The 27,787-nt window shown below is 30.6% G+C and overlaps 2 protein-coding genes across 2 annotated transcripts in view; one reads left to right on the top strand and one right to left on the bottom strand.

The window, feature by feature from the left end:
• LOC135954476 (supervillin-like) overlaps positions 1 to 27,787 on the top strand; it is a 364,594-nt gene that overhangs the window by 230,913 nt on the left and 105,894 nt on the right. The gene's annotated exons all lie outside the window — the stretch shown is intronic.
• LOC135954496 (threonine-rich protein) lies at positions 5,897 to 7,303 on the bottom strand. The gene is made up of 2 exons (XM_065504675.1): positions 6,822 to 7,303; positions 5,897 to 6,484 (listed from the first exon to the last, which is right to left on the bottom strand). Exons 1-2 carry the CDS (start codon positions 7,197 to 7,199, stop codon positions 6,077 to 6,079), a joined length of 786 nt encoding a protein of 261 aa, XP_065360747.1. The 5' UTR covers positions 7,200 to 7,303; the 3' UTR covers positions 5,897 to 6,076.

Genomic DNA, 27,787 nt, shown 5'->3' with positions numbered 1-27,787 from the left:
TGACAATAAACTTGCCTCACCATATATGCCTCAAAAACACATGTTGTCTAGTAAGGCAACATAAATGATTTTCTATAAGGAACAAAAAAAAAAACACAAAACTTTTAAAAGTGCTGCCAATCAACTTTACTTACAATGACTATAAAAGGCTGGCAAAATAAACTTTTAGCGGCTTTATCTCACAAAAATACTCTGCTGTTTTGCAGTTACGAAAAGCATAAAATTTCAACAAAATAATGAAAAAAAATCAACTAAAAAAGGTGATGATCATAGTGGGGAAATAAAAACACTTGTTTTAACAACTAACTGCCACAAACAGAAGTAGATTCCGATTTCTATATATTTTCCATTAACGTATAACAACGCAGGTGTTACCGCCAATTATTGTGTTTAATATACTTTGATTTTCTTCTATTTTACTTCGGCTTCTGTTTCTGTTTCTTAACGCAATTTTTTGTTGTTGGTATCTTTAGCATAAATTTGTTTGCAACAGTGTCTGTCTGTGATGTTGTCCCCTGCAGCTGTACAGCTGTTGTAATAATAGTTTTGAAAATAAAAATTATTTATTATACGCTATTTAGATTATATAGTTACCAAATATGTTATTTGTTTGTTTTCATTACTTACTTCTTTGTTTGAATTTTTATCATGAAATCTGTTAATCTGCAAACAAATATGCTCGTTTGTAACTTTATTGGGTTTAGGAAAGTTTTAATATGCATTTTTCCCTAAATATATAGGAAAACGTTCAAAAACATTAAATTTTTTGCAGCATTTTCAAAAATTTCAAATTTAAATCTTCTTTACTATGTAATTAAGGATATAAAGAAGAATAAATCCTATTAATTCAATACCCCTCATAATTCTGTTATACCTGCGATTTGAACTTTAAGGATTTTAGGAAAAATTTATTTTTTGAGAATAATTATGTCAACTAGCATATCCCGGTGCACTTCGCTACCCCTATTCTAGTAAAATTAAGAAATATGAATGGATTTCTGATACAACCTAACTACGTACAATGATATGAAAATAACACATGCAAAATATTGAGAATCTCTCAATTACAGTTTACTTGATATTCAAACAATAACTAATTTGGTATGGGAGATACCACTGATCCCACCCATTGTTATGTATTTTATTTAAAAAAATAACTCATATCAAGCTTCACTTTAACTTTCCTTTTTATGGGAGGGGCCATTCCTACTAATCCCATCACTAATCCCATTTAGATAAACTTTGTAAAAAGGATTAGGAATAAATTCGTTTTTAGCTAACCTCCGTAGAATGGTAATAAATTGATTGCTACACATTTTAAATACTTTTAGAATTATAGTTCTCCAAATATTCGAAATTAATTATTTACTTTGTATGGGAATTGCCACGACCACTAATGAAATCCCGACCATTTTCATCCAATCTTTGTAAAATGGTAATAGATCTATGCGGACAAAGTTTGAAGAATCTTGTAATTATTACTTTGTATGGGAGGTGACTCACCTCCTTTACCGACCCTCCATTTTGGTTCCCCAGACTTTCGAAATAAATATTTACTTTTTATGGGAGGTGCTACGCCCTCTAATCTAACTTCGCCTATATTCAGCTAACTCCGCACAGTAATAAGAAATTAATTCGTAAAAAGTTTTAACACTTTTATAATTGTAATAATTCTCCAGATATTCAAAATTAAATATTTACTTTGTATAGGGTGTGCCATGCCCACTATTTCAATACCGAAAATTTTCAGCGAAACTATGCAAAATGATAAAAGAACCATTTATACAAAGTTTGAATAATCTTGGAATTATAGCTCACAAAATATTTAAAAATAACTATTTACTTTGTATGGGAGATGGCTCGCCACCTGTTCTGATACGTCCCATTTTTGCATAAACTTCATGCAGTGATAAGAAACTGATTCGTATAAAATTTAAAGACCGTCACAATTATAGTTCTGCAGATATTATAAAATAACTATTTACTTATAAAAAAACCTTCAAAATATTTCTTTCAAGCGACTTTAAATTATTAAAATCTTCTTCTTCATTGTTTTCTATAACAACTCTCAGTTAAAACAGAGCGAAATCAATACTGATTAATTGTTTCTCTTATTTATTACCAACAACAACAAATTGGACAAACACGCATTGCTATGTTTACTTTTTAGCTTAAGGTTCACATGTACACGTTTTTGCATATGGGTTAGTAACATCTTTAAACGCTTATAACTCGTAAAAAACTGAACCGATTTCAATAAAATATAAATTCTGCACTTCTGTGAATAAATCCCTTTAAAATGGTATATTTCTTTCCCAAATTGAATGTATAATGTGAGCGTAAAAGGGGTCTAAAGAAATCGAATTGCCTATTAATATTATGATATACCTTATAATCTCTCTTTTAAAACAAACAAGTAAGAGAGCTATTTTATATACCCTTCACATAATTATACTTTAAAATTATTATTTGTTAATAATTTTAGGTAACCAAATTTTAATTAAAAAAATAGTTTTTAAATTTTTTTTACGAAATTGTTTTTTTAATTTTTTAAATTTTTTTTCTTTTGAAAAAGAATTTATGACAAAAAAAAAATTTTTTTTAAAAAAAAAATTCGGGTTAAAAAATTTTTTTCCCGATTTTGACCCATTATAGGTCCAACCTACTATAGCCTTATATACATCGTTGCAATGGACTTTGAAATATCTATCTTACTCACTTTGAAGGCAACAAATTCGGAATTAATTTAATACATGGGAATTATATACTGAAGATTTGCTCTGATATGAATTTTCAAAACTCCAGGTTCAATATTTTAACTAATTTTGAAATATTTGGTGTATGACTTAAAAATGTAGGATTTACAATAGAACGCAAATTATTGGGAGCTACTCAAGCAGCAAAATCATTTCAAGCAGAAGGATTCATCCAAGATCAGAGAAATTGGGTACCATACGAATTGAAGCCGGCAGACCTTGAAAGACGATTTTGCATGTCCGAAATTATGCTTGAACGCTTTATTATAAAAGAAAATCATTTTTGCACCAAATCATTACTTGCGATGAAAAATTGATCCATTACGCGAAGCGTACGAGATCGTACGTTAAACCCCACAAACCTGCCGAATCGACAACAAATTCAAATAACCATGGTAATGCTCTGTAATTGGTGGGACCAAATGGGTTCTATCTATTATGAGCTGCCTAAATATGGCCAGATCATCACATGGAACCTGTACCGAATGCAACTGATTCGTTTGAAGCTAGAATTTGTCGAAAAAGCATACGATATTCGGCCAGACATGAAACCGTTATATTCCATAATGATAACGCTCGGCCACATGTTCCAATAGCTGTTAAAATCTATTTAGAAATAAGTGGTTGAGAAGTTTTGCCTCACCCGCCTTATATGTAGTGCAGACCTTGCCCGTCCAACTGCTATTTCTTTCGATCGATTACTCAGTTATACAAGATCGAACTGTTTGAATCGGAATGGAATGAAACCGAAAGCAAATGAAAGTTGATGTTTTCCATAACAAAAACCTCAAGGCTTTTTTTTAGTTTATCGCTAGATTATATAGAATTTTCTATTGAAAATGTAAAAGTTAAAAACAAATTTTGAATGTTTCCAAAAATTGGATTTTTTTTAGTTTTTTGACTATAATATCCATAGAAGGGCAGGGGTTGTCGGAACCCTTCTTAAAATAAGTAGGAACATATTGGGCCATCTAAAATCGGTTACTATTTTTTGATATCGATTATTTGCATATTTGCCCTAAATTTGAATTATGCCTAAAAAATATCCTTTTTTTCGTTTTTTTTATACCCTTCACCTTCGTGAGAAGTGTATATAAAGTTTGTCATTCCGTTTGTAATTTCTACATTTTTCATTCCCTATAAAGTATATATGTATATTCTGGATCCTTATAGATAGCGGAGTCGATTAAGCCATGTCCGTCTGCCTGTCTGTCTGTTGAAATGAATTTTCTGAAGACCCCAGATATCTTCGGGATCCAAATCTTCAATAATTCTGTCAGACATGCTTTCGCGAAGTTTGCTATTTAAAATCAGCAAAATCGGTCCATAAATAACGGAGATATGAGCAAAAATCCGGGACAACCTCGATTTTTGACCTATTTTTGATCTATGTATATCATTAATATAGACAATATGGATATCTAATGATAGATATTTCAAAGTCCATTGCAACGATGTAGATAAGGCTATAGTAAGTTGGACCTACAATGGATCAAAATCGGGAAAAATATTTTTTAATGCGAATTTTTTTTCATCAAAAAATTTTTTTTTTTCAAAAAAAGAAATTTAAAAAAAAATTGTAAAAAAAATTTTTTAAAAAAAAATAAAAAAAAATTTTGAAAAACAATTAAAAAAAAATTAAATTTTGTTTACCTAAAAATATTTAAAAAAAATTAATTTTAAAGTATAATATAAGATTCGGCACAGCCGAATATAGCTCTCTTACTTGTTTTTATTTCAAATATTTAATGTAAAATTACCTTTTCAAAAAGTTCCTTATACATCTTCTTAGAAATTTTTTAAATAACTAAAAAAAAAATAATTAATGGGTATATTTTTCAAAAAAAACTAGCGAAAAATCGCCTTTTTTAAATTTAACTGCATATAACTTTGGATGCAGTCATGATTTTTAAAAAATTTTGATTTTGATTTGATTGTTAGTCCAAGGAAAGGAAAATGGAGAAAATTGGGAAATATTTGGATCCGGTGTTATCAAAAAACTTGGAGTAGGGTGGGTAAAAATTTTGAAAATTTTATTTTAAAATTCGACACTATAAAATGTACATAGCTGCGACGAGATTGATTATTTTTGTAGTGTAATTTTATGTGTAATTTTTTGCAAATCGGAATACAAACGAAGAAATACGATCGGTTTTAAAAACTTAACATACCCGAGGTGTCCTACTTTGGGGAGCCCTGATCACAACCCTGGTGAGGCAATGTGGTTCAAATTCAAAACTTAAACTAGATAACACTTCCTCTTTGCGCAACTGAAATTTCATTCAAACTTGACTAGCCGTTTAGAAGTTACAGATTTATTTTCATATTTTTTCTCTACCACTGTGCAGCGCCATCTAGCGTGCGTTTTAGGTAAAAATAAATATAAAAAATTAATTCCTCGACCACAAAAACAGTAAGATACTACAACTTTCCAGGATAATAAATAAATAATCATTATTTTATCAAATATTTAATGATTTTTTCTTGTTAGACAGCGTTCCAAAATCAACTTCAAATGCGTGTAAAACAATTCTATAGCTAAACTAAAAAAACCTTGAAGGTTTTGTTTTGAAAAACGTCAACTTTTATTTGCTTTTGGTTTCATGAAAGTATTAATTCATAATTAAAATCCCAAAATTAATTCATAATTAAATCCCACAAATTTAATTTTATATTTTTATCCTTTTCATTGACAATTAATTCCATAATACTTTAAGAATTCATTCTTTATAGTGTTCCTTATTGAATCATTTAAGTTTTCTTTGATTAAAATCCATTACAAAATAGCTTAATAAAGTTTATTGAATGATACAATTTGTCTTCTATTCAAATCTACTACTAACAGGCTTTAGACAAATTTTTCAATTCATTTTGTTAATGATAAAAAAACTAATTTAATTTAATGCAGAAAAAATATTTTCATTCAATTTGGATTAGATTTGAATTAACAAAGATTGAACCATTCAAATGCTAAATGATTTTATTGAATAATGAATGAATTCTATTCAAATAAAAGCCTTTGAATGAAGCTAAAGGGTATAGTTTTATATAATGAATTTCTATAATATTTTTCAATTCTGAATTAAGATTTAAGTGCATTAAGCATTAATTAAATAAATTAATTTGAAGTTCTGTGTAACTAACATGTTTGTCGACATTTTATCTTTAATATTTATCAACATTGCAACAATTTATTAATTTAAATTTTTTTCTTTTAATTTCAGGTAAGCTTTTGCCAATTTTTATTTCTAAATTCTATATACAATATTTTGGTAAGTTTGAATCCGGCTCAATTCAATTAAAATTAATTTTAATGCCAACTATTTAAATAATTTCAAAAGTTTTGCAAATTCCTCGGTGCCAGGCAATAAAGTGGGATCTACTACTTCGGGTGCTTCTGAAGTAGTTGGATCGGGTATTTCCAATTCAGTGGTGCTTGATACGGGTGCCAAAGTTGTCGTAGTGGTAGTAGTTGGTTGAGGTGTAGTGGTGGTGGTAGTAGTGGTCGTCGTTGAGGTGGTAGTCGGTGGGTTGGGTTTAACACGACCATCTAAACAATCTTGCAGACTGCGATAGTTGGCAGCAGTGGCTTCGACATAACTACGTTCGGAAGTCTTGCAGCACTGTTCGTGACGCAAATCAATAATGCGGTATTTTTCCTGCATTACATTGGCATATTCGGATGCGTTGCCGGAAATGCTATAAACGGCTTTGGTGTTGTTGGCACCCTGTAATTAAAGAAAGTAATTGAAATTAAAAACTTTATATACAGAAAAATTTAAATTATGAAGAAGAATAATGATAGACTTAACAATCATTTATATACCACATAAACTTATATAGAAAAGGTAGAATAATTTATACAAAATATTCGAATTGGCAGGTCCCAGATTCCTTGTAACTTTTAAAATCGGTTTTTTGTTTGTTTTAATTTTTAATTGAGGCAATTAAAATTATTATAATCATAATATTCACTAAAACAATTTTTTTGCTTTAAAAATTGTCTATGAGCACTTGATTTCTGAATTAATTTTTAATATTTCACTTTCTTTAAACACTACTCACAATTCTAGCATGACAATTAAAAACTTCCAACGTTGAGTTCAGACCATCACAGGTCGACAAACGTTTGCAAATCGCCTGAGAACTGTCGCCTATAGCAATACGTTTATCAACCATTTCAGCTTCAATGGCCTGACGACCAGCCTTAGCATCCAATAAACACTGATTATAATCCCGGCCATAGGCCTCGCTCACTTCATTCGACCTGACAATGTAATTAGAAAAACAGGCCATAGAAACAGCAGGATCTTGAGAAGCCAAACGAGATCTAAAGAATAGATGAGCCAAATTTTGAGGATCTTGTGGGGACATAGGATATACGCCACAGGCTACATGCAGCAAAGCACAGGCCAATATAAAATTAATCACCAAACTATTCATATTTTCACTATTAAAAACCAAATCCGTTACTTTAATGCATTCGATAGGCGCGCTTTCGTTTGAAAAGTTCGTTAAAGACTGTTCCACTTTAGTGAAATTATCTTAAGTCTTATAGTTTATTTTCATCTACTCTCCTGACAGCTGAGGGACGATTTTGTTTTAATATTTTATCTTAGAAATCTCATGGTTTTTGTTGTTTTTTTCTTTGTGATTTGATGTTGTTATCTTTAATTAAAATATTAGTAAATATTTTTAGAAATCTTCATCATGGGCGGGCTGGTATTTATTTGTTTGTTCTTATCAGAGTGAAAATCATCTTTATAATTAGTTTATTTACCGGGTTACTGGTGTTATTGCTGCTAATATTTTTTATTATGTTCTACATTATAAATATTTAGAGTCAATATGATATATTTTATTGTTTATCTTTGAAATACAAATTTTTGTTCGGGTAATATGGACTTGGTAATGATTTGGTAACGCTTCATAGCTCGTGAATTGTTGCAGATGTCTTAAATATAATTTTACACAGTCGGAGCTGATGCTGAGCTGGTGTTGCCGCCACTAGGGTCATATCTTGTAATCCTCTTTAGTTGACTATAAAACTCCTATTTTTCTCTGAGGTCAGCGTGCGGATATGAATAGATATGAATGTGTCGGAATGGGGTTTTCACATTATCAAGGCCGCCGCTAAATCTGGGAACTTCGTTTTGGGTTTGCCATGGGTGTTCGAAATCTTCCCGATGTCAGGTCACCTTGTCTCGCATAGGCCCAGAAAAAGAAGTTCGAATTTTCCAAACTCTCGATATATTTGAGCCAATCTCGTTGGTTCCAGAAGCGATATTATATTCCATGTTCCAAATCGTGTACTTGTTTTATAGCTAAAAGGCGTCAACACTTTAGCTTCATTTTGATTTTCATTTGTTGTGGTTTCTGTAAGCAGTTAAATTTAAGATGAATTGGAGATTAGCTAATCGCATCCGATTCTGGTTGAGCATCTAATTATGAAAGTGGTTATTTAGAGGCGCCACTTACCACGGCATTCTAAGGATCATTGGCAACTCGTATATTTGATGGGATCGTTAAATGGGACCCTTAAAATCCCTTAAGTTATTTTGTCATTTATTATCACATAGTTATTGAACATTATAGTGTAAAAAACATAGTTTTTTTTGCTTAGAAACTGTCGAATTTTGTACAAACCAATCGACATTTGAGGGAAGTTCTGCTTTGCCGAATCTTATATACCCTTCACCAAATTATACTTCAAAATAAAAATTTTAAATATTTTTAGGTAAACAAAATTTTTTGTTTTTCCAAAGATGTTTTTTTAATTTTTTGGAAAAAAGAAATTTTTCGAATTGTTATTTTAAATTTTTTTTTTTAAATTTTAAAATTTTGTTTTGGTGAAAAAAAAAATTCTTATTGAAAAATATTTTTTCCGATTTTGACCCATTGTAGGTCCAACTTACTATGGTATTTATACGTCGTTGCAAAGGTCTTTGAAATATCTATCATTAGATATCCATATTGTCTATATTAATGACTTAGTAATCCAGATATAAGATTTGGATACCGAGGTCTTAAGAAAATTGATTTCAACAGTCAGACAGACGGACATGGCTTAGTCGACCCCGCTATCTATAAGATTCCAGAATATATATACTTTATAGGGTCGGAAAATGATATTGTAGAAATTACAAACGGAATGACAAACTTATATACGATACCCTTCTCACGAAGGTGAAAGATATAAAAACAGTGACTCCAAAGCGCACCGATTGCTCAACAAAGCTTCTGGTGAATGTGTTTCATCGGTTTCAACGCGCGAGAGATTGTTTGTGCCGTTCAGAAGTGGAGATTTTGACACGGAAGTCTAAGATCGCCCTGGCTGTCCTGTTTGAAAACCAAGAATTGGATTCATTACAGCATGAAGATTGTTGTGCAAATCAACGAGAGCAATTTCAAAACGTTTGTGAGAACCAGGATTTATCCAAAATCAGGGAGATTGGATACCATACGAATTGATGCCGAGAGACCTTAAAAGACGAGTTTGCATGTCCGAAATGATGCTTGAACGCTATAAAATGCGGGATTTTTTTTTAAATTTTTAGCTTTTATTTTAAAACATTTGTACAATATAAATTTGGGATCCGAACCAAAAGAACTGCTCTTCTTTTGATTTCAAGAGCGAATCAAGCCAATATTGGATACTCTGTTCTAAAGTGAAGCGTATCCCAGAGAGAGCGTTCAGCATTGATTGAAACAAATAGTAGTCGGACGGGGCACGGGTAAGGCAAAACCTCCCAACCTCTTCATTCTAAATATTTTTTAACATAAATTGCAACATTTTGTCGAGCGTTGTCATGATGGAATATTACGGTTTCATGACTGGCCGCATATTCTGGAGTTTTTCGGCTAATACTCGCTTCAAAAGAATCCGTTGCGTTCGGTACAGGTTCCCTGAGATGGTCTTGCCAGATTTCACCCTTTTGCTCCCACCAAATACAGAGAATTATCTTTGGGTCATGGGTATTTGGCTTTGGTGTCGATTCGGCTGGTTGGTCGGGCTTCACAGACGATCTCTTATGCTTCGGGTTATTGTAATGGATCCATTTTTTATCGCAAGTAATGATTCGGTGCAAAAATTACTTTCTTTTATAGCGTTCAAGCATCATTTGGGACATTCAAAATCGTATTTCAAGTTCTCTCGGCTTTAATTCGTATTGTACCCAATTTCACAGCTTTCGGATGAATCCTGCTGCTCGCAAACATTTTGAAATTGCTGCTTGAATAGCTTTCAATGATTTTGCAAGCACTTGTTGAATTTTACAACATTTTTCATGGGGTAGTGCCTGCAATTCTTGGTCTTCAAGCTTTTTTAGCTGTCTTGAGCAATCTTTGTCTTCCGTGTCAAAATCACCACTTCTGAACTGCACAAACTATCTCTCGCACGTTGAAACCGATGAAACACATTCACCATAAGCTTTGCTGAGCAATCGGTGTGCTTCAGTGTCACTTTTTTGAAATTAAAGAAGTAAAGCAAAACTTATCTTAGAAAAATATAGGAACCGGATTTGATATGATAGGGTTTGTTGGCAATATAGAATATGATATATATAGCGTAGGGTAAAATAAAGTCTGTGTGATAAACATCATAGTTGTTTCTTTAATTAAATTATTTTCATACACATACATATCATATTTGAATTTTACGTTTTGAGTCCAGTCATAATATTTAAAGCTATTTCTCAAAATCTCTGCAAAAAAACCTCTTCTCTTGCCCAATCAACATGATTATGCTCACACATATAAAATATCTTTGATTCTTAGAATTTATGGCAATTAAAGCTTAGATGCGTTACAAAGTAAAATTATAGTTCGTTGACTATAACTACAAATAAAACAACTATTTATTAGATGTGACGAATTTAATGCAGATAATATTTGTTGTTTGCAATATCGCACTTTTTTTTATAAAACTTAGAAAGGAAATGGCTAAGTTTTACAATTTTTTTATTGTATAAAAAATGTCTAAAAAAGTAAATATTAAATTTTGTATTTATTTAATAAAGTCATCTAGAATACATAGCTGTAGATTACACTATGCAACAAATGAAGACTTTTAGAAAAACACAAGATCATGACAGTATAGGTTCGACTCTACTACCAAAGGGTAGTAAAACCCTATACCTAGTTTGTTCATTTTGGTGACCGATTTTTTTTTATGGGCCCCCAAATTTTCTGAAAATCAGTTGGACCTCTAAAAAAGGTGTCATCAGTTTTTGGTTAACAGTTAATTCAGACTTTGTGATACGGCTTAACTTTATATGGCAATAATATAGCTAAGATTCCGCCAAATAAATTTTGTTACAATTTTTTTTCCAAAAAATAGCTTTTTCGTGCACTTTGTTGAAAAAATATAGGAAGAAAAAATTTTTTTTTTACTTTTTTTAGAATAACTTCCAGGGACTCCTAATTTTTCAATAACAATATTTTGCAAAGTTGTAGCTACGGTAAATCTGAATAACTCTTGTGAACATATCAATGCAATCCGAACATATCTAGGCATTCTAAATAGCTGTCAAAAATCACTTTGTAGCTCAAAAATTTTAGTTTTTTAGTATTTTTTGACTCTAAAACAAAATTTTTTTTGTTAAAAAATGTGCTGAATACGAAGAATGGACAAATCATTATCGGTATGATCCGGGCGCATCACTTTATCCAATCTTGATCACGCAAGACCGGCTTGATGCAAGATATGAAAAAACATCAAAATTTTTGAAAGTGGGCAAGGTTTGTGGAGCTTCTGAATAGTAAATATAAGCTTTTTATATAAGTTTTTGATATCGGTGGAAAGCTTATGACTTGGAGATTGACATTTTAGTGAAATGAATAAATTTTGTGTTTTTTCGGACGTATTTTACCTTAAAAACTAACTATATTTTAAAATGGTGATTTTCCATCAAGAAAAATAAAAACTTTGAATTAATGTAAAATTTGAACAGTTACAGACATAACAATAAAATTTGGAAGTAATGTAGACTTAAAAGTTCTTAAGTCAATGGCATCACCAATGTTGCCATTCTTTGTTTTCAAACATCGTAATTCCTAAAACGGGGAAAATGTGTTCCAAAAACTGAGTCTGTTTTTGAAAATAGCCCACTTTGGCGTTATTTACAGTATGATAGTAAAAGCGTTTTGTATATATATAAACAATATATGGGGCTATACAAATATGACGAGCTTTTGAGGATCGGTGCTTTGCGTTTTTAGAATTTTTTACTCAAACCTAAAATTTTGTTTCAAAATTGGCCAAGTTTGGATAGGGCTGGCGGATACAATATCCGCTTAAGTTAGTCAAATTTTACTTTATACGTTTTTGCATTAAGTTCTCTTTCCAAATCATAAACAAATGTATATAGCCACGAAGAAAATTAGTTTTTTATAAAAGAAAAAATATGGGGACATTTTTGGGAAAAAACTTAAAAAACACACGCATACAAAGTTGAAATATATAAAAAGATGCTTCAACTTTGGATGCGTGTAACTATTTATAATGACGAAATAATTGCTATCAGGTTTACTTTATTTTCTTTATATAAAAAATATCGTATATAAAAAACAAATTTCGACCTTTCGTAGGCCCATCATATATAAAATACAAAAAAAAGATCGAGCAAAAATCATAAATGGTTTTTGGGCGATTTTTTTTAAAATGTGTGACATTGAGGGTTCACTCACTGATCCCCATTCCGAACACCTCAGCCGAGTAAATAATACAGCACAACATAGACTTGTGGACTTGATAATACTATTTTAACAAAAAATCTTTGTTTTAGCGTAAAAAAATAGTAAAAACTAAAATTGTTAAGGTACAAAGTGATCTTTATGTGCTATTTAGAGTGACTAGACACGTTCAGAATGCATTGGTGTGTTCTCAAGAGTTGTTCAACTTTACCGTAGCTACAACTTTGCTAAATATTGTTAGTGAAAAATTAGGAGACCCTGGAAGTTATTCTAAAAAAAGTAAAAAAAAAATTTTTTCTTCAAATATTTTTCAACAAAAGTGCATGAAAAAGCTATTTTTTGGAAAAAAAATTGTAACAAAATTTATTTGGCGGAATCTTAGCTATATTATTACCATATAAAGTTAAGCCGTATCACAAAGTCTGAATTAGCTGTTAACCAAAAACTGATGACACCTTTTTTAGACGTTCAACTGATTTTCAGAGACTTTGGGGGCCCATAAAAAAAAATCGGTCACCAAATTGGACAAACTGAGTATAGGGTTTTACTACCCTTTGGTAGTAGAGTCGAACCTATATGGTCATAATCGTGTGTTTTTTTCACTGTTGCACTGTGTTATTAACCATAAAACATGACTTAATAAAATATGACGACAACATCATTGTATAGTAGAGTACTTTACTTTTATTTTTTATTTAAATGATGCAGCTATTTTTATAGGACCATGATGGAATTTACATTATTTCTTATCGTATCTTCACATCCGATATATGCAACAGTAAAAGTATTTATGCCATTGTTATGAATAATCTTTTATTGGAGTTGTGGTTTTTTTATCTAGGTTTTTTTAATTGTATATCTGTTGCAGTGTGACTCACTCACACAGTTAATTCTCGGTTTTATTGAAATCTTTAACTGTTTGTTTTAGAGTCTTTGACACTCTATAGGGTTAATAATAAATATTATATTTATTGTTACAAACTCTGGTAATAGTCACGTAATTTGCATATTGTTTATATAAATTTTGATTTGTACGTGATTAAGAGATTTTATTATTTACGATCTAAAAGCATCCATGCAGCTCATGTGATATTGTGGACCAACATTTCAAACGTTATTTTGTCGGCGAAATTTTTAAAATAAAAATATATAATGAATTTAATGTAACTGTCAATATTTAAGTTGTGTTTGCTAAATCAAGATTTTTATAGTTTTTAAAAAGTGCGATAAAGTTGCCTTTTGGGGTTGAGTTATTTTAAATTTTTGCAAAAATTAATCCATTACGATTACCCGAAACTTAAGAGATCGTATGAGAAGCCCTGCCAACCAGCCGAATCGACACCAAAACCAAATATCCATGGCGCTAAGGTGGGATCAAAAGTGTCCTAACTGTTATGAGCTGCTGAAATCTGGCCAGACCATCACAGGAATCCTAACAGATCGTATGAAAAGCCCGGCCAATCAGCCGAATCGACACCAAAGCCTAATGTCAATGACGCTAAGGTATTTGGAGGGATCAAAAGTGTCCTAACTGTTATGAGCTGCTGAAATCTGGCCAGACCATTATTTGTTTGAGGTGAGCATTGGCCGAAAAACTCCCAGAACATTCGGCCAGATATGAAACCGTGATTTTCCGTCATGACAACCCTAGGCCACATGTGGCAATAACTGATAAAATCTGCATACAAGGAATTGGTTGGGAAATTTTTGTTTCATCTGCCTTATAGTCAAGACCTTTTCCCCTTCCTACTACTATTTATTTCGATCGATGCAAAATGCTTTTTCTGGGATATGCTTCAATTCAGAACAAAGTATCCGAAATTGGATTGGTTCGTTGTTGGCCTCAAAAGGTGAGTTCTTTTGGCTCGAAATCCATATGTTGTCAGAAAGATGGGAAAAGGTCATGTCTAACAATGGCCAATACATTGAATAAATTTGTATTGTTCAAATGTTCCAAAATAAAAGCTAAACATTTTAAAAAATCATGCATTTGATTTGCTTTTATAGCGTTCAAGCATCATTTCGGACATGCGAACTCGACTTTCAAGGTTCATTATTGGCCTCAAAAGATGAGTTCTTTGGGATCGAAATCCGTATATTGCCAGAAAGATGGAAAAATGTCAATACTTTGAATAAATTTGTATTGTATAAAATCTAAAAATATGAAAACATTCCGTTTTTTTAAGTCATACACACAATATAATAGAAATCTCTAGGACTAAGTTTGACTGAAGTTAAATCTCTAGACCTTTCTAAAGTTTTATTAAAATCCATCGATAAATAAACAACATTTTGCTGTATTTGTATTCTCAATATTCAATGATTTTAGTTTTGACCCATCTGGTGAAAGGGTGCTAAGTTCAGTGAAATAGGTACGAGTGTGAGTCAAAAAGTCCATGAATTTTTAAATTTCCCGCCTCTTTACTGAAAGGGTAACACTGTTCCTGTTAACAGGCATCTGTCAGTTGACTCCTGTCAAAATTTGAACAAGCTGCGTCATGTAGTTTGTGTTTGTCAGTCATTGATAGCAGACATTGGCGTGACTGGAGGAGAAAATGGAAAGAAGTGAATTTCGTGTGCTCATTAAGCACGGAAGATGCCTAATGTTCTGGACGTCCAGTTGAGGACTCTACACCCGAAACAAGTGAATAAATTCACGATATGTTGTTGGCCGGGAGATTGAAAGTGCGAGAGATTGTGGAAGCCATAGGCATCTCAAAGGTCTCAGTGCCACTGAGTTAGTGCTTTTAATCTTAAATGATCACAAATGAATGAGAAAGCATTCCGCAAGATGGATGCCGCGTTTGCTAACAATCGACCAAATCGTGTGACTACGGATTTAGCACCGAGTGACTATTTCTTGTTTCAGAACATGAAGAAATGACTCGACTAAAATTTTAATCCAAAAATATTCGAATCACCACAATACTGTCATTTCTATATCGAATGGATATGGGTTTTAAATGTTTTTATACCCTTCACCTTTGTGAGAAAGGTTTATATAAGTTTGTCATTCCGTTTGTAATTTCCAATATAAAATTCCGACACTATAAAGTATATATATTCTGGATCCTTATAGATAGCGGAGTCGATTAAGCCATATCCATCTGTCTGTTGAAATCAATTTTCTGAAGACCACATACATATATCTTCGGGATCCAAATCTTCAATAATTCTGTCAGACATGCTTTCGAGAAGTTTCCTATTTAAAATCAGCAAAATCGGTTCACAAAGATAGAGATATGAGAAAAAAACCAGGACAACCTCGATTTTTGATCTACATCTGGTTTACTAAGTCATTAATATAGACAATATGGATATCTAATGATAGATATTTCAAAGACCTTTGCAACGACGTATATAAGACCATAGTAAGTTGGTCCTACAATGGGTCAAAATCGGAAAAAATTTGTAACCCATTTTTTTTCACCAAAAAAAATTGAAAAAACAAAATTTGTTTTTTTTAAATTTTAAAAAAAAAATTTTAAAATAAAAATTAAAAACAATTTTTTTTCGAAAAAATTAAAAAAAACAAATAAATTTGTTTACCTTAAAATATTTAAGATTTGTATTTTGAAGTATAATTTGGTGAAGGGTATATAAGATTCTGCACAGTCGAATATAGCTCTCTTACTTGCTCTCATACATGCCTAGAGCTCAGTGATGGTGAATCTGTCAGTCAAGAACGTTACTCTTATATATGCGAAGGCTGTCCCGAACTTACGCACGATTTTACTCATCATCATTTGCATAAATGTGTCTGATCCTTCAATTCATGTGGGATTGTTGTTATAGACCTTTGACTTCAAATAAATCCATACAAATAAATACAATGGTGTTAAATCACACGATCTAGTGTCCCAATTCTGATCACCGAAACGAGAGAGTACACAACAAGGAAATGTATCATGTAATTGAATAGCACCGTAATTGAGTAGCACAGTTTTGTATAAACCACATGTCGTCCACCTAAATAGGCAGATAGAACTCGCGATATTGACCACCAGTTACAGTCACTATTTGACCAGCCGCATTTTCAAACAAATTTGGTCCTATGATGCCTGCAGGCCAAAATTCCACCAAGCAGTGACAAGATTTGGATGTATGTTAAATGTGGTGAAACCCAAATGCCGCAATTTTGATGATTAATGACGCCATCAAGGTAAAAATGTGGTACATTGCTCGTAAAATCAAAAACATTATTTTTGAAATATTGTTCAACAATTATAAAGGATTGTTCTCTCGTGAAATGCTTATTTTATACTAATCCTAAACTGTCACAAAATTTGTTGTCGCTTGTCAATAATTTACTGAACTAAGTAACTGTTTTCAGTGATGTGAAAAGTCATGAAGACATTTTACGTTAAATGTCATTTCAATTCTGACATTGTTGCTCCTCCAAATTGTATACTTTTGGTTAGTTAAGTGAATACTCTTAATAATTACTCTTTTGTACTAAACCATATTCTAAAAATAACATGAAAACAATAAATTTAAAAATAATTTGTTGTTACCACATCTGTTAACCTTTAAATAAACAATTTTTAAATTGTGTTTGTGGCTTATTAAACAACACAAAATGAAAATACGAGTATAATTGTTTAAATACAATTTTGTTTGAAAACAGATCAGCAAAAAAAAAATAAATAACAACACGCCAACAATAACGCCAAACAAGTCTACAAATCAATGTTAAACAATATCGTACCATTTAATTATGAGGGCTTTGTGTTTCTGCTGGTTTAGCAAAAAAAATTTTTGTTCACTTAAATATTTATTAAAATATTAAATGGCTAAAATAACAATTAATATAGATTTCAAGTTCAACTTGTACCTGGCATTTTGTCTAGCTTGATTAAAAGCTGCAAACACTTCAAAAATCTCTATAAACGTCAGAAATTCTAACTGTTTTGTCATGTTGTGGTACCGCAAATAAATACTTAAATGTTTTAGATTTTCTAAAGTTTTTAATGTTTTCGTTAGATTGTATGTATAATTAAAATGATTCATGTTGGCAACAAACAATAATAATAATAATAAAAATTTAAGAATTCTGAAAAAACTTTAGAAATATTTATGTACCTACTATTGTAGTACATTGTAGTAGTAAGTAAAATGACGATTGTCAAACAAGTTTGTAAGATTTTCTTTGTTTAATGTTTAACAAAAAAGAAACAGACAACAATAATTTTTCTGTTTATTCTTGTGGGGTAATATTTAGGTTTATTTGTAAAAACAGAAGAAAAAACCTAAAACAACTGAAAATTGTCCCATCATAACATGATAATGACAGTGGTGCTTTAGTATTTTAGTGAGTTGGTGAGCCCGTGAGCTAGTCAATTGTTAGTGTGGAATACGACGTAGTTGAATGTACTGTAATTACCACTAGTATTTTGCTTTGATTAAGTTGACTGTTTGGCTGACTGGCTGGTTGGGTTGGCTCATACGTTGGTTAATGTCAACGTACAACATGTTACCAAACAATAGAAAAATCCAATGACTTTTAAGTATTTTTCTTTTTTTTTGTTTTTATTGTTTTTCATAAACTATTACCATGGAAATGGATAGTTTTAGAAATGTTGTTATGTTGTTAGTAACAGAGAATCAATGTTTCTTTCTAATGGCAAATAAAGGCGCAAATGTAGCTTTAAGAACAATAGTAACTCCACCTTGCTTTTACAATGATAATCTGTTCTAGGGTCGAACCGAAGTTTAAAATTACGATTGCAAGGAAAACTATTTGTTTTCCTAGAGAATAGGGAACTGAGTGATAATTAGACTGGCAACTGGTTTCATGATCATATAGGCCGGTTCGAGTTCTAACACTATATCAAACACAGAGTTCTAACACTATATTTAAATACACAGCGCCATCTTCTAGTACTTTCATGAATTATCTAACGGAAAAACGAGAATATTCTATTTCCACAATGATCACCTACAGATTTTAAAGCAGCTTTTACAGTAAATGTTGTCATACTTACAAACAATGTTAATAACATCATGTTATCAACATTGTTTATAAGTATTAGTTTCTACCGATGTTTTTGTTCTCCTGAAAGCTTGTGTAAAGATAGAGGATTTTGAATATAGTTAGTCCCTCGATATCCTTTAATATACTTCGTGACAGGTAATAGAACTGCCCTAAACGAAATTGCTCTTTTTATTAGTGGAGATACGCAGTGGTTTTGAAACGTTTTTTTTTTTTGGAAATAATTCGGGATCTCGGGAACCGTTAAAGATATTATTACGAAATTTCACTTGTTTAGAGCTGAGGTATTTTCGAGTTGATTTATGTTTGTTCAACTTCTTTGCGCTAATGGGGGCCAGGGCTAGCCCCTCAAAATTGGTCACCTCAGGTCTCAAATTTTTAAAAAAAAAATCGCCAAAATCCGTTTATTATCCAAATGAGCCTATCTATTTAAAATATAAATAGACCTTGAGATGACCTACAAAAATACGCTTACATGTTTACTTAGTTGAAAAGATATTTAGGTTTATTGATTTTTTTTTTAATTTTGCTCGATCTTTTTATGGTTTTTTAGATATGGCGGGCCTACGGAGAGTCGAAATTTAAAATATCAATATTGGCGATAAAATTCTAAATAAAATAAAAAAAAATTGCTAACACTTATCTCGTCCCTAAAAAAAAGTTACACGCATCCAAAGTTTTTTTTTATGTTTTTTTCCAAAAAAGCCAATATATTTCCTCTTTTGTAGAAAAAAAGTTTCTTCGGGACCATAATGCAAAAGCGTGGAAAGTAAAATTTAGCTCACTTAAGCGGACATAACATCCCCCAGACCTATACAAACATGTTTGTATAAACATGAGTTTGTTAAATACTTACAAAGTTTTTGTTACTATCGCACGATAAATAACGTCACAGTAGGCACTTTTCTAAAAAAAAATCAGTTTTTGGAACACATTTTCCCCTTTTTAGGAATTAAATTAACGAACTTTTATTCTATAATATTTGCAAATTTTGTTATGAAATCTTTAACTCTAAAAATATATTACATTAATTCAACTTTTATATTTTTCTTCAAGGAAAATCACCATATTATAATTTTTTTAATGTAAATAACGTCCCAAACATTCTTAAAATTATTTAATTTTACTAAAATATCAATCTTCAAGTCCTAATGTTTTCAACAATATCAAATACTTATATAAAAAGCCTTTATTTACTCCTCAGAAGTTCCAAAAAACTTGCCCCCTTTGAAAAATCTTTACGTTTTTTCATATATTTCATGTCGTTATATCGAGCACCAGTAACAGTCACTGCTTGACCAGCCTCATCTTCGAAGAACTATGGTACAATTATGCCTCCACACCAAACCGTGAGACGTTGTGTATATATATTATCCCAATTTTTAACGAAATTATTATAAAATATTGTCCTGACAAACATTTTTTGTAGAAATAGCTTCGTATTATTGGTCTAATTTGGTCGACCAACTTCTTTAGATATCGAGAAAATGGCAGTAGATATTCTTAATTTCTCTATCAGCAATTGAAAATTACAGTTTCAACTCATTTTGCCTAAAAAATTTAGGATTTTTTGATAGTATAATTTAAAGATGGTTAGGATCCCTGTTTTCTAATTTATGGACATTGAGTGATCGATAGTTAATTCTTTTATGTTTTTTTCACAAAAATAAAAAGCATATTTTTAATTTTTTTAGATTAGATTTATGAAAATCTGCCACTAGTTATAACCCTTCCAACAATATTGATAAAAACAAGTAAGAGAGCTATACCCTTCACCAAATTATACTTCAAAATACAAATTTTAATTATTTTTAGGTAAACAAAATTTATTTTTTTTGCAGTTTTTTCATTTTTTTGGAATTTTAAAATATTAAAAAATTTTTTTTTTTTTTACTTTTTTTGGTGAAAAAAAAATTCTGGTTAAAAAATATTTTTTTCCAGAATTTTGACCCATTGTAGGTCTAACTTACTATGGTCTTATATACGTCGTTGCAAAGGTCTTTGAAATATCTAACATTACATATCCTATTGTCTATATTAATGACTTAGTAATCCAGATAAGGGTCAAAAATAGGTCAAAAATCGAAGTTGTCCTGGTTTTTTCCTCATATCTCAGCCATTTGTGGACCGATGTTGCTGATTTTAAATAGGAAACTTCTCGAAAGCATGTCTGACAGAATTATTGAAGATCCCGAAGATATCTGGGGTATTCAGAAAATTGATTTCAACAGACAGACGGACATGGCTTAATCGACTCCGCTATCTATAATATATTATATATACCCTTCTCACGAAGGTGAAGGGTATATATAATATAGAGAATATATAGATGTATCAATCATAGGAAAGTTATTTGTGGGCTTCGGAAAGTTGATTTCAACATCGTGTACAGATATAATATGAAATATAACGATGAACTTTATGTTTTTATACCCTTCACCTTCGTGAGAAGGGTATATATAAGTTTGTCATTCCATTTGTAATTTCTACATTTTTCATTTCCGACCCTATAAAGTATATATATTCTGGATCCTTATAAATAGCGGAGTCGATTAAGCCATGTCCGTCTGTCTGTCCGTCTGTCTGTCCGTCCGTCTGTCTCTTGAAATCAATTTTCTGAAGACCCCAGATATCTGCGGGATCCAAATCTTCAATAATTCTGTCAGACATGCTTTCGAGAAGTTTGCTATTTAAAATCAGCAAAATCGGTCCATAAATAACGGAGATATGAGCAAAAAACCGGGACAACCTCGATTTTTGACCCATTTTTATACCCTTCAGCTTCGTGAGAAGGGTATATATAAGTTTGTCATTCCGTTTGTAATTTCTACATTTTTCATTTCCGACCCTATAAAGTATATATATTCTGGATCCTTATAGATAGCGGAGTCGATTAAGCCATGTCCGTCTGTCTGTCCGTCCGTCTGTCTGTCTCTTGAAATCAATTTTCTGAAGACCCCAGATATCTTCGGGATCCAAATCTTCAATAATTCGGTCAGACATGCTTTCGAGAATTTTGCTATTTAAAATCAGCAAAATCGGTCCACAAATGGCTGAGATATGAGGAAAAAACCAAGACAACCTCTATTTTTGACCTATTTTTTACCTATATCTGGATTACTAAGACATTAATATAGACAATATGGATATCTAATGATAGATATTTCAAAGACATTTGCAACGACGTATATAAGACCATAGTAACTTGGACCTACAATGGGTCAAAATCGGGAAAAAAATTTTTTTTAAAAAAAAAAAAAAAAATGAAAAAACAAAAAAAAAAATTTTAAAATTTAAAAAAAAAAAAAATTTTAAATTTAAAAAAAAAAAATAATTAAATTTAAAATAATAATCGAAAATTTTTTTTTTTCAAAAAATTCAAAAAACAACTGGAAAAAAAATTAAATTTTGTTTACCTAAAAATATTTAAAATTTTGAAGTATAATTTGGTGAAGGGTATATAAGATTCGGCACAGCCGAATATAGCACTCTTACTTGTTTTATCTATATCTGGATTACTAAGTCATTAATATAGACAATATGGATATCTAATGATAGATATTTCAAAGTCCATTGCAACGATGTAGATAAGGCTGTAGTAAGTTGGACCTACAATGGGTCAAAATCGGTAAAAATATTTTTTTACCCGAATTTTTTTTTCATCCAAAAATTTTTTTTGCAATACATTTTTTTTCCAAAAAAAAAAAAAAATTATAAAAAAATTTGGAAAAAACTTTTTTTAAAAAAAATTAAAAAACAATTTAAAAAAAAAAAAATTTAAAAAACAATTAAAAAAAAAATTAAATTTTGTTTACCTAAAAATATTTGAAAAAAATTATTTTAAAGTATAATGTGGTGAAGGGTATATAAGATTCGGCACAGTCGAATATACATAGCTCTCTTACTTGTTAAATTTAAAAATCTCCTACTTATAGAAACAAATTTGAAATCTGTATATAAAGTGGGTGTGGCGATGAAATATCTGCCCCCTTGGCTAATTTGGTGTTAATATTCTTAAAATGTGCTTGTCATTCTATATGTATAGGGTAATACAAATAGTACTCTATGCAATGGTTATATTAATGTTAACTCCAAATATTTATGATATTTTCAAAATGAAAAAAAAATGAAAAACGAGGAGATTCATCATTCAGTTGCTATTATTATTTTCTAGCTCAGTGTTATTAAGAGATTTGTAGTTCTTGAATAGAGCTGATTATTACTTACTGTTTAGATAAATGGATTTTTGAAAACAATCTTAAAGTAATACATTTTTCTGTAGTAATCGCACTTAACGATATTTCAGTGTTCTTGGAGTTAGGAAGAGTTAAGGTCCTTTAAATTTAGGAGTGAAAATTTAGCTTTTTGGTAGCTAATACAAAAAAAAAAACATATTTAAGTCCTAACTTGCATACATGCTTCGTGCAACATTTTTCAGTACCTATCAAATGACATTATAAAAAAATATAACAAATTCAAGTTCTTTAACCATCCAATTTTAATGTCAAAGACATGACACAATGGCACACACGTCACCACCTAGCTACACCCCCAAACTGTATTTTTCTTTTGCCCATCCAACCTCTTCACATTAAACTGCATTTTGAGTCGGAGACCTCAATGAAAGCAAGGAAATCTACCCTTAACAGCGAGTACATGTTAAATACAATCAATGTTGATTGTAAACTTTTTCCCTATACAACTCGTATGGAGTATTTGTTTTGTTGAATTGAGATTTTTTGTTTATAATGCATCGATTATTTTGTTTTCCTTGTTTTATATTTCTGGTTATCCTTTATCCTTTTTGCAAACAAGCAAGTGGGTGTGGATCCCCCAAACACATGTTTTGTTGTTAGTGGTGCAAAGTTTGCTTTTAATTCTTTGTTGCAAGAGTACGAGGCAACACATGTTTTCTTGTGTTTATTGTAGCCGGTTGCCGGCTTTTTTTTTGTATTTTTTGCACACTTGTCTAAATGTTATAGACCGGTGGTAGACGTTTATCGAATCATATGGTTTGGGGTCGATACACAACTTTTTAAGGGTTGTTTTTCGTAATTTTGTTTATTTTTACCGGCTTTCGTAAGAGAGCACAAAAGTTTGTTAGGGCTTTTTACTCATTTGTTGTGTGGAACGTGAGCTGGACACAGTGTTATACAAAATTCCACTGGAAGAGCACAGGGTGTTATGTGGAACATATTTTAGGTCTTAATTGAGGGAAGCTGTTTCACGTTAAATTAAATTAAAATTGTGTGTATAAATAAATTAAATTAATTCAATATATTTGAAAAGCTGGTGCAAGATTTATTACAACTAAATTTTATAATTTTGTTTTGTTAGAAGACAATTATGTTTTGATATTGGAGATATTGTTACGAAACTTCACATGGTAGGAGCAGAATTTTCGAATTGATTTACAGTAGCTCAGCTTACTAGGGGTAAGTACGTGGTCCACGGGTCTAAAATTTAAAAAAAAATCGCCAAAACTCCATTTATGATCCACATATTATTTTGCGTGCAATATATGGAAAACCGTTAAAATTTTTCAAAAGGGGCAAGGTTTGTATAAGCACTTTATATAAGTATTTGGTATTGGTGAAAACCTTATGACTTGGAGATTAATATTTTAGTGAAACTAAATCATTTTTCGGACGTCATTAACCTTAAAAACTAAAACAAGTAAGAGAGCTATATTCGGCTGTGTCAAATTATGCTGAAAAATATTTTTTTTGAATATGTATTATTATTTAAACAAAATTAAATTGTTTTTAAATTTTTTAAAAAACATTTTTTTTCAAAATTGTTTTTGAATTTTTTTTTAAAAAAAGTTTTTTCCAATTTTTTTTTTTTAATTTTTCAAAAAAAAATTTGTAAAAAGAATATATGACAAAAAAAAAATTTGTTGATAAAAAAAATTCGGGGTAAAAAATATTTTTCCCGATTTTGACCCATTGTAGGTCCAACTTACTATAGCCTTATATACATCGTTGCAATGGACTTTGAAATATCTATCATTAGATATCCATATTGTTTATATTAGTGACTTAGTAATCCAGATATAGATTAAAAATAGGGCAAAAATCGAGGTTGTCCCGGCCGATTTTCTCGATTTTAAATAGCAACCGAGCCGGAAGAATTCCCGATATATTGATGTATGAATCATGTATAAAAGTTGGTTTCAACATACAGACGGACAGACGGACAGACAGACATGGCTATATCGATTCCGCTATCTATAACAATCCAGAATATATATACTTTATGGGGTCGCAAATGAAAAATGTAGAAAATACAAACGGAATGACAAACTTATATATACTAGGGTATTCATTCGACTAATGATCGTTCGATTAATCGAATAATTTATTACGAATAATCATTCGAACAATTTAAAAATGGCCATTTTCGAATAACGAATAATTCGAACAATTTTATGTATAATAATCGAATAAAACGAATAAATCTTCATATATATTTAAGTTTATTAAATTGCTTAAAATTTTTCATAAAAGTAAGAGTGCTATATTCGGCTGTGCCGAATCTTATATACCCTTCTCTAAATTATACTTCAAAATTTTAAATATTTTTAGGTAAACAAAATTTAATTTTTTTTCCAGTTGTTTTTTTCATTTTTTGTAAAAAAAATTTTTTCGATTATTTTAAATTTTTTAATTTTTTTTTTTTTTAAATTTTATATTTTTTTTTTAAGTTTTAAATTTTTTTTTTTTTAATTTAAAAATTTTTTTTTGTGAAAAAAAAATTCGGGTTAAAAATTTTTTTTTCCGATTTTGACCCATTGTAGGTCCATCTTACTATGGTCTTATATACGTCGTTGCAAATGTCTTTGAAATATCTATCATTAGATATCCATATTGTCTATATTAATGTCTTAGTAATCCAGATATAGGTCAAAAATCGAGGTTGCCTTGGTTTTTTCCTCATATCTCAGCCATTTGTGGACCGATTTTGCTGATTTTAAATAGCAAAATTCTCGAAAGCATGTCTGACAGAATTATTGAAGATTTGGATCCCGAAGATATCTGAGGTCTTCAGAAAATTGATTTCAACAGACAGACGGACAGACGGACATGGCTTAATCGACTCCGCTATCTATAAGGATCCAGAATATATATACTTTATAGAGTCGGAAATGAAAAATGTAGAAATTACAAACGGAATGACAAACTTATATATACCCTTCTCACGAAGGTTATAATAATGACTCACGAAGGGTATAATAATGACTCACACAATTTTTTTTGTGTCTGACATTCGACAAATAACTAAATCTTTCAAAATGTTTAACATAGGACTTGAACCAATGAAAATAAAAGGTACGAAATAAAATATTTGTTATTTAGCTGGCAAAATATTTGAAGAATCGCAATTAATAATCAAAATATTAACTTAGATTAAAGTGGAGTTGAATGTGATGGAGAATGTGATTTTGAAACGGTCGTCGAAAGTGATATTGAGGATGATATTTATAATGATTAAATTGAAACAGATGAACGCCGTGCTCTTAAAATATATGTATATAAGTGATGTTATTAACTGCGTACGTAAGTGTTGCAAAATATTTAATAAATCGTATGATAAACACAAATATTGCAACCTAACGTTTTGTTGCAAGAAAAGCATGGAGTTCGTCTTATACATGATTTTGAACATCTTTGTCTAACATGGTAATAAACTTTTTGCGTATTTGTAAATGCGTCAATCATGCACTGCCTGACTTCAAATTATCCACTTTCACTGACAATGATATCAAACTTTGGACAGATTACCTTTATTGTGTAATTCCCCAAGACCACTTTATTAAGCAAAGATTCGGCAACGCTGATAGAACTTGATGTATAATACAATTTGTTATAAATAATTTAGAAATAGTGAATAATTAATTTACTAAAGAACTAGTTATTCAATTTAAAACCCGAATTAATGAACGACATAAAAAAGTTCTTAATACGTTTATATTGTATGTATTTGAATTCAGGATCATGTCCAACTAGCTCAAATTTTTTAAAGAATAGCTCCAAAACGGAAACTAAAGGGTTTGCTAGTCAATTGTTTTGTAGATTGTTCGGGAGTTAATCTGATCAGAATATATCTGTTGAAAATTCAATGATGGACTTTGTTTTCGAATGCTCTTTAACATTATCAATATTAGAATTGTTAACTTTAACGTTATTTTTTGTTTTTCTTTAGCAATAAAATATTAAAAAACCGACATCAAAACATCATTCTTACTTTTTTAAACAAATTTTAATTATTCGAATAATTCGATTAATTTTAAACGTGTGATCGCATTATTCGAACAAGTTAAAATCCCTTATTCGAATTATTCGTTTTATTCGAATAAGAGAAAAATCGAATAATTCGAATACCCTAATATATACCCTTGCAACTCATGGCGAAGGGTATAAAAATTATAATAAGGTGATTTTCCATGAAGTAGTTACAAAATTTGTAACTACTAATATACATAGATCCAAGTGTCCTTTTTTATTTTCAAATACCGAAGTTCCAAAAACGGGGAAAATGTGCTTTAAAAAACTGAGTTTTTTTAAACAAGTGCCAACTGTGACGTTATGTACCTTTTGGTAGTAAAAAGAACTTTTGTATATATTTAAAGAAGATATAGGCTTATACAAATATGGAGGCTTTTCAAGGATCGGTGCTTTGCGTTTTAAGAATTTTTTGCATTAAGTTCTCTTTTCGGATCATATACAAACTTAATATAGTCCCGAAGAAAACTTTTTCCTGCAAAGCAAAAATATACGGACTTTATTAGAAAAAAACTTAAAAAAATTCGGCTCATTTTGAATGCGTGTAACTTTTTATAGCGACGAGATAACTGTTAGCAAGTTATACTTAGAATTTTATTGCCAATATTTCTGATTTTTTAGAAAGAAATTTCGACCCTCCGTAGATCGAGCAAAATTAAAAAAAAAATAATCTTTCTTTATATATATAATGCTTCTGTACGTGTGTTTGTAACTGAACTCCTCCTTAACGGCTAGGCCGATTTCTATGAAATTTGTGTGTGTGTTTGACCTATATAGGTCACAATTGACCTATATAGGTATAATGGGCATGGCACCTCCCATACAAAGTAAAAATTTATTATTGCATATCTAGAGTAAGTACTATTATAGTGGGAGTCTTGAAACTTTGTGTGAGCTATGGCAGAACAACGTTTGCCAGGACAGCTAGTAAACTTATATATCTCTTCAGCTAAATGAGATAACCTACACATGAATGTATATCTTCTCAAGGACTATTTATATTTTAAATTTGAGCTCATTTGGATCATAAATGGATATTAGGCGATTTTTTAAAAAAAAAA

Source organism: Calliphora vicina, chromosome 3 (assembly GCF_958450345.1).
Source record: "Calliphora vicina chromosome 3, idCalVici1.1, whole genome shotgun sequence".
NCBI classification, from domain to species: Eukaryota; Metazoa; Arthropoda; class Insecta; order Diptera; family Calliphoridae; genus Calliphora; species Calliphora vicina.
The sequence above is the reverse complement of the archived record's forward strand: the minus strand, read 5'-3'. Positions and strand labels throughout refer to the sequence as shown.

What these genes read in the sequence shown, in the direction of transcription:
- LOC135954496 (XM_065504675.1), bottom strand. Translation starts at nt 7,199, where the DNA reads ATGAATAGTTTGGTGATTAATTTTATATTGGCCTGTGCTTTGCTGCAT. An exon ending in TTAATTGTCATGCTAGAATT is followed by an intron (nt 6,485 to 6,821) that starts GTGAGTAGTGTT and finishes CTTTAATTACAG; the next exon opens with GGTGCCAACAACACCAAAGC.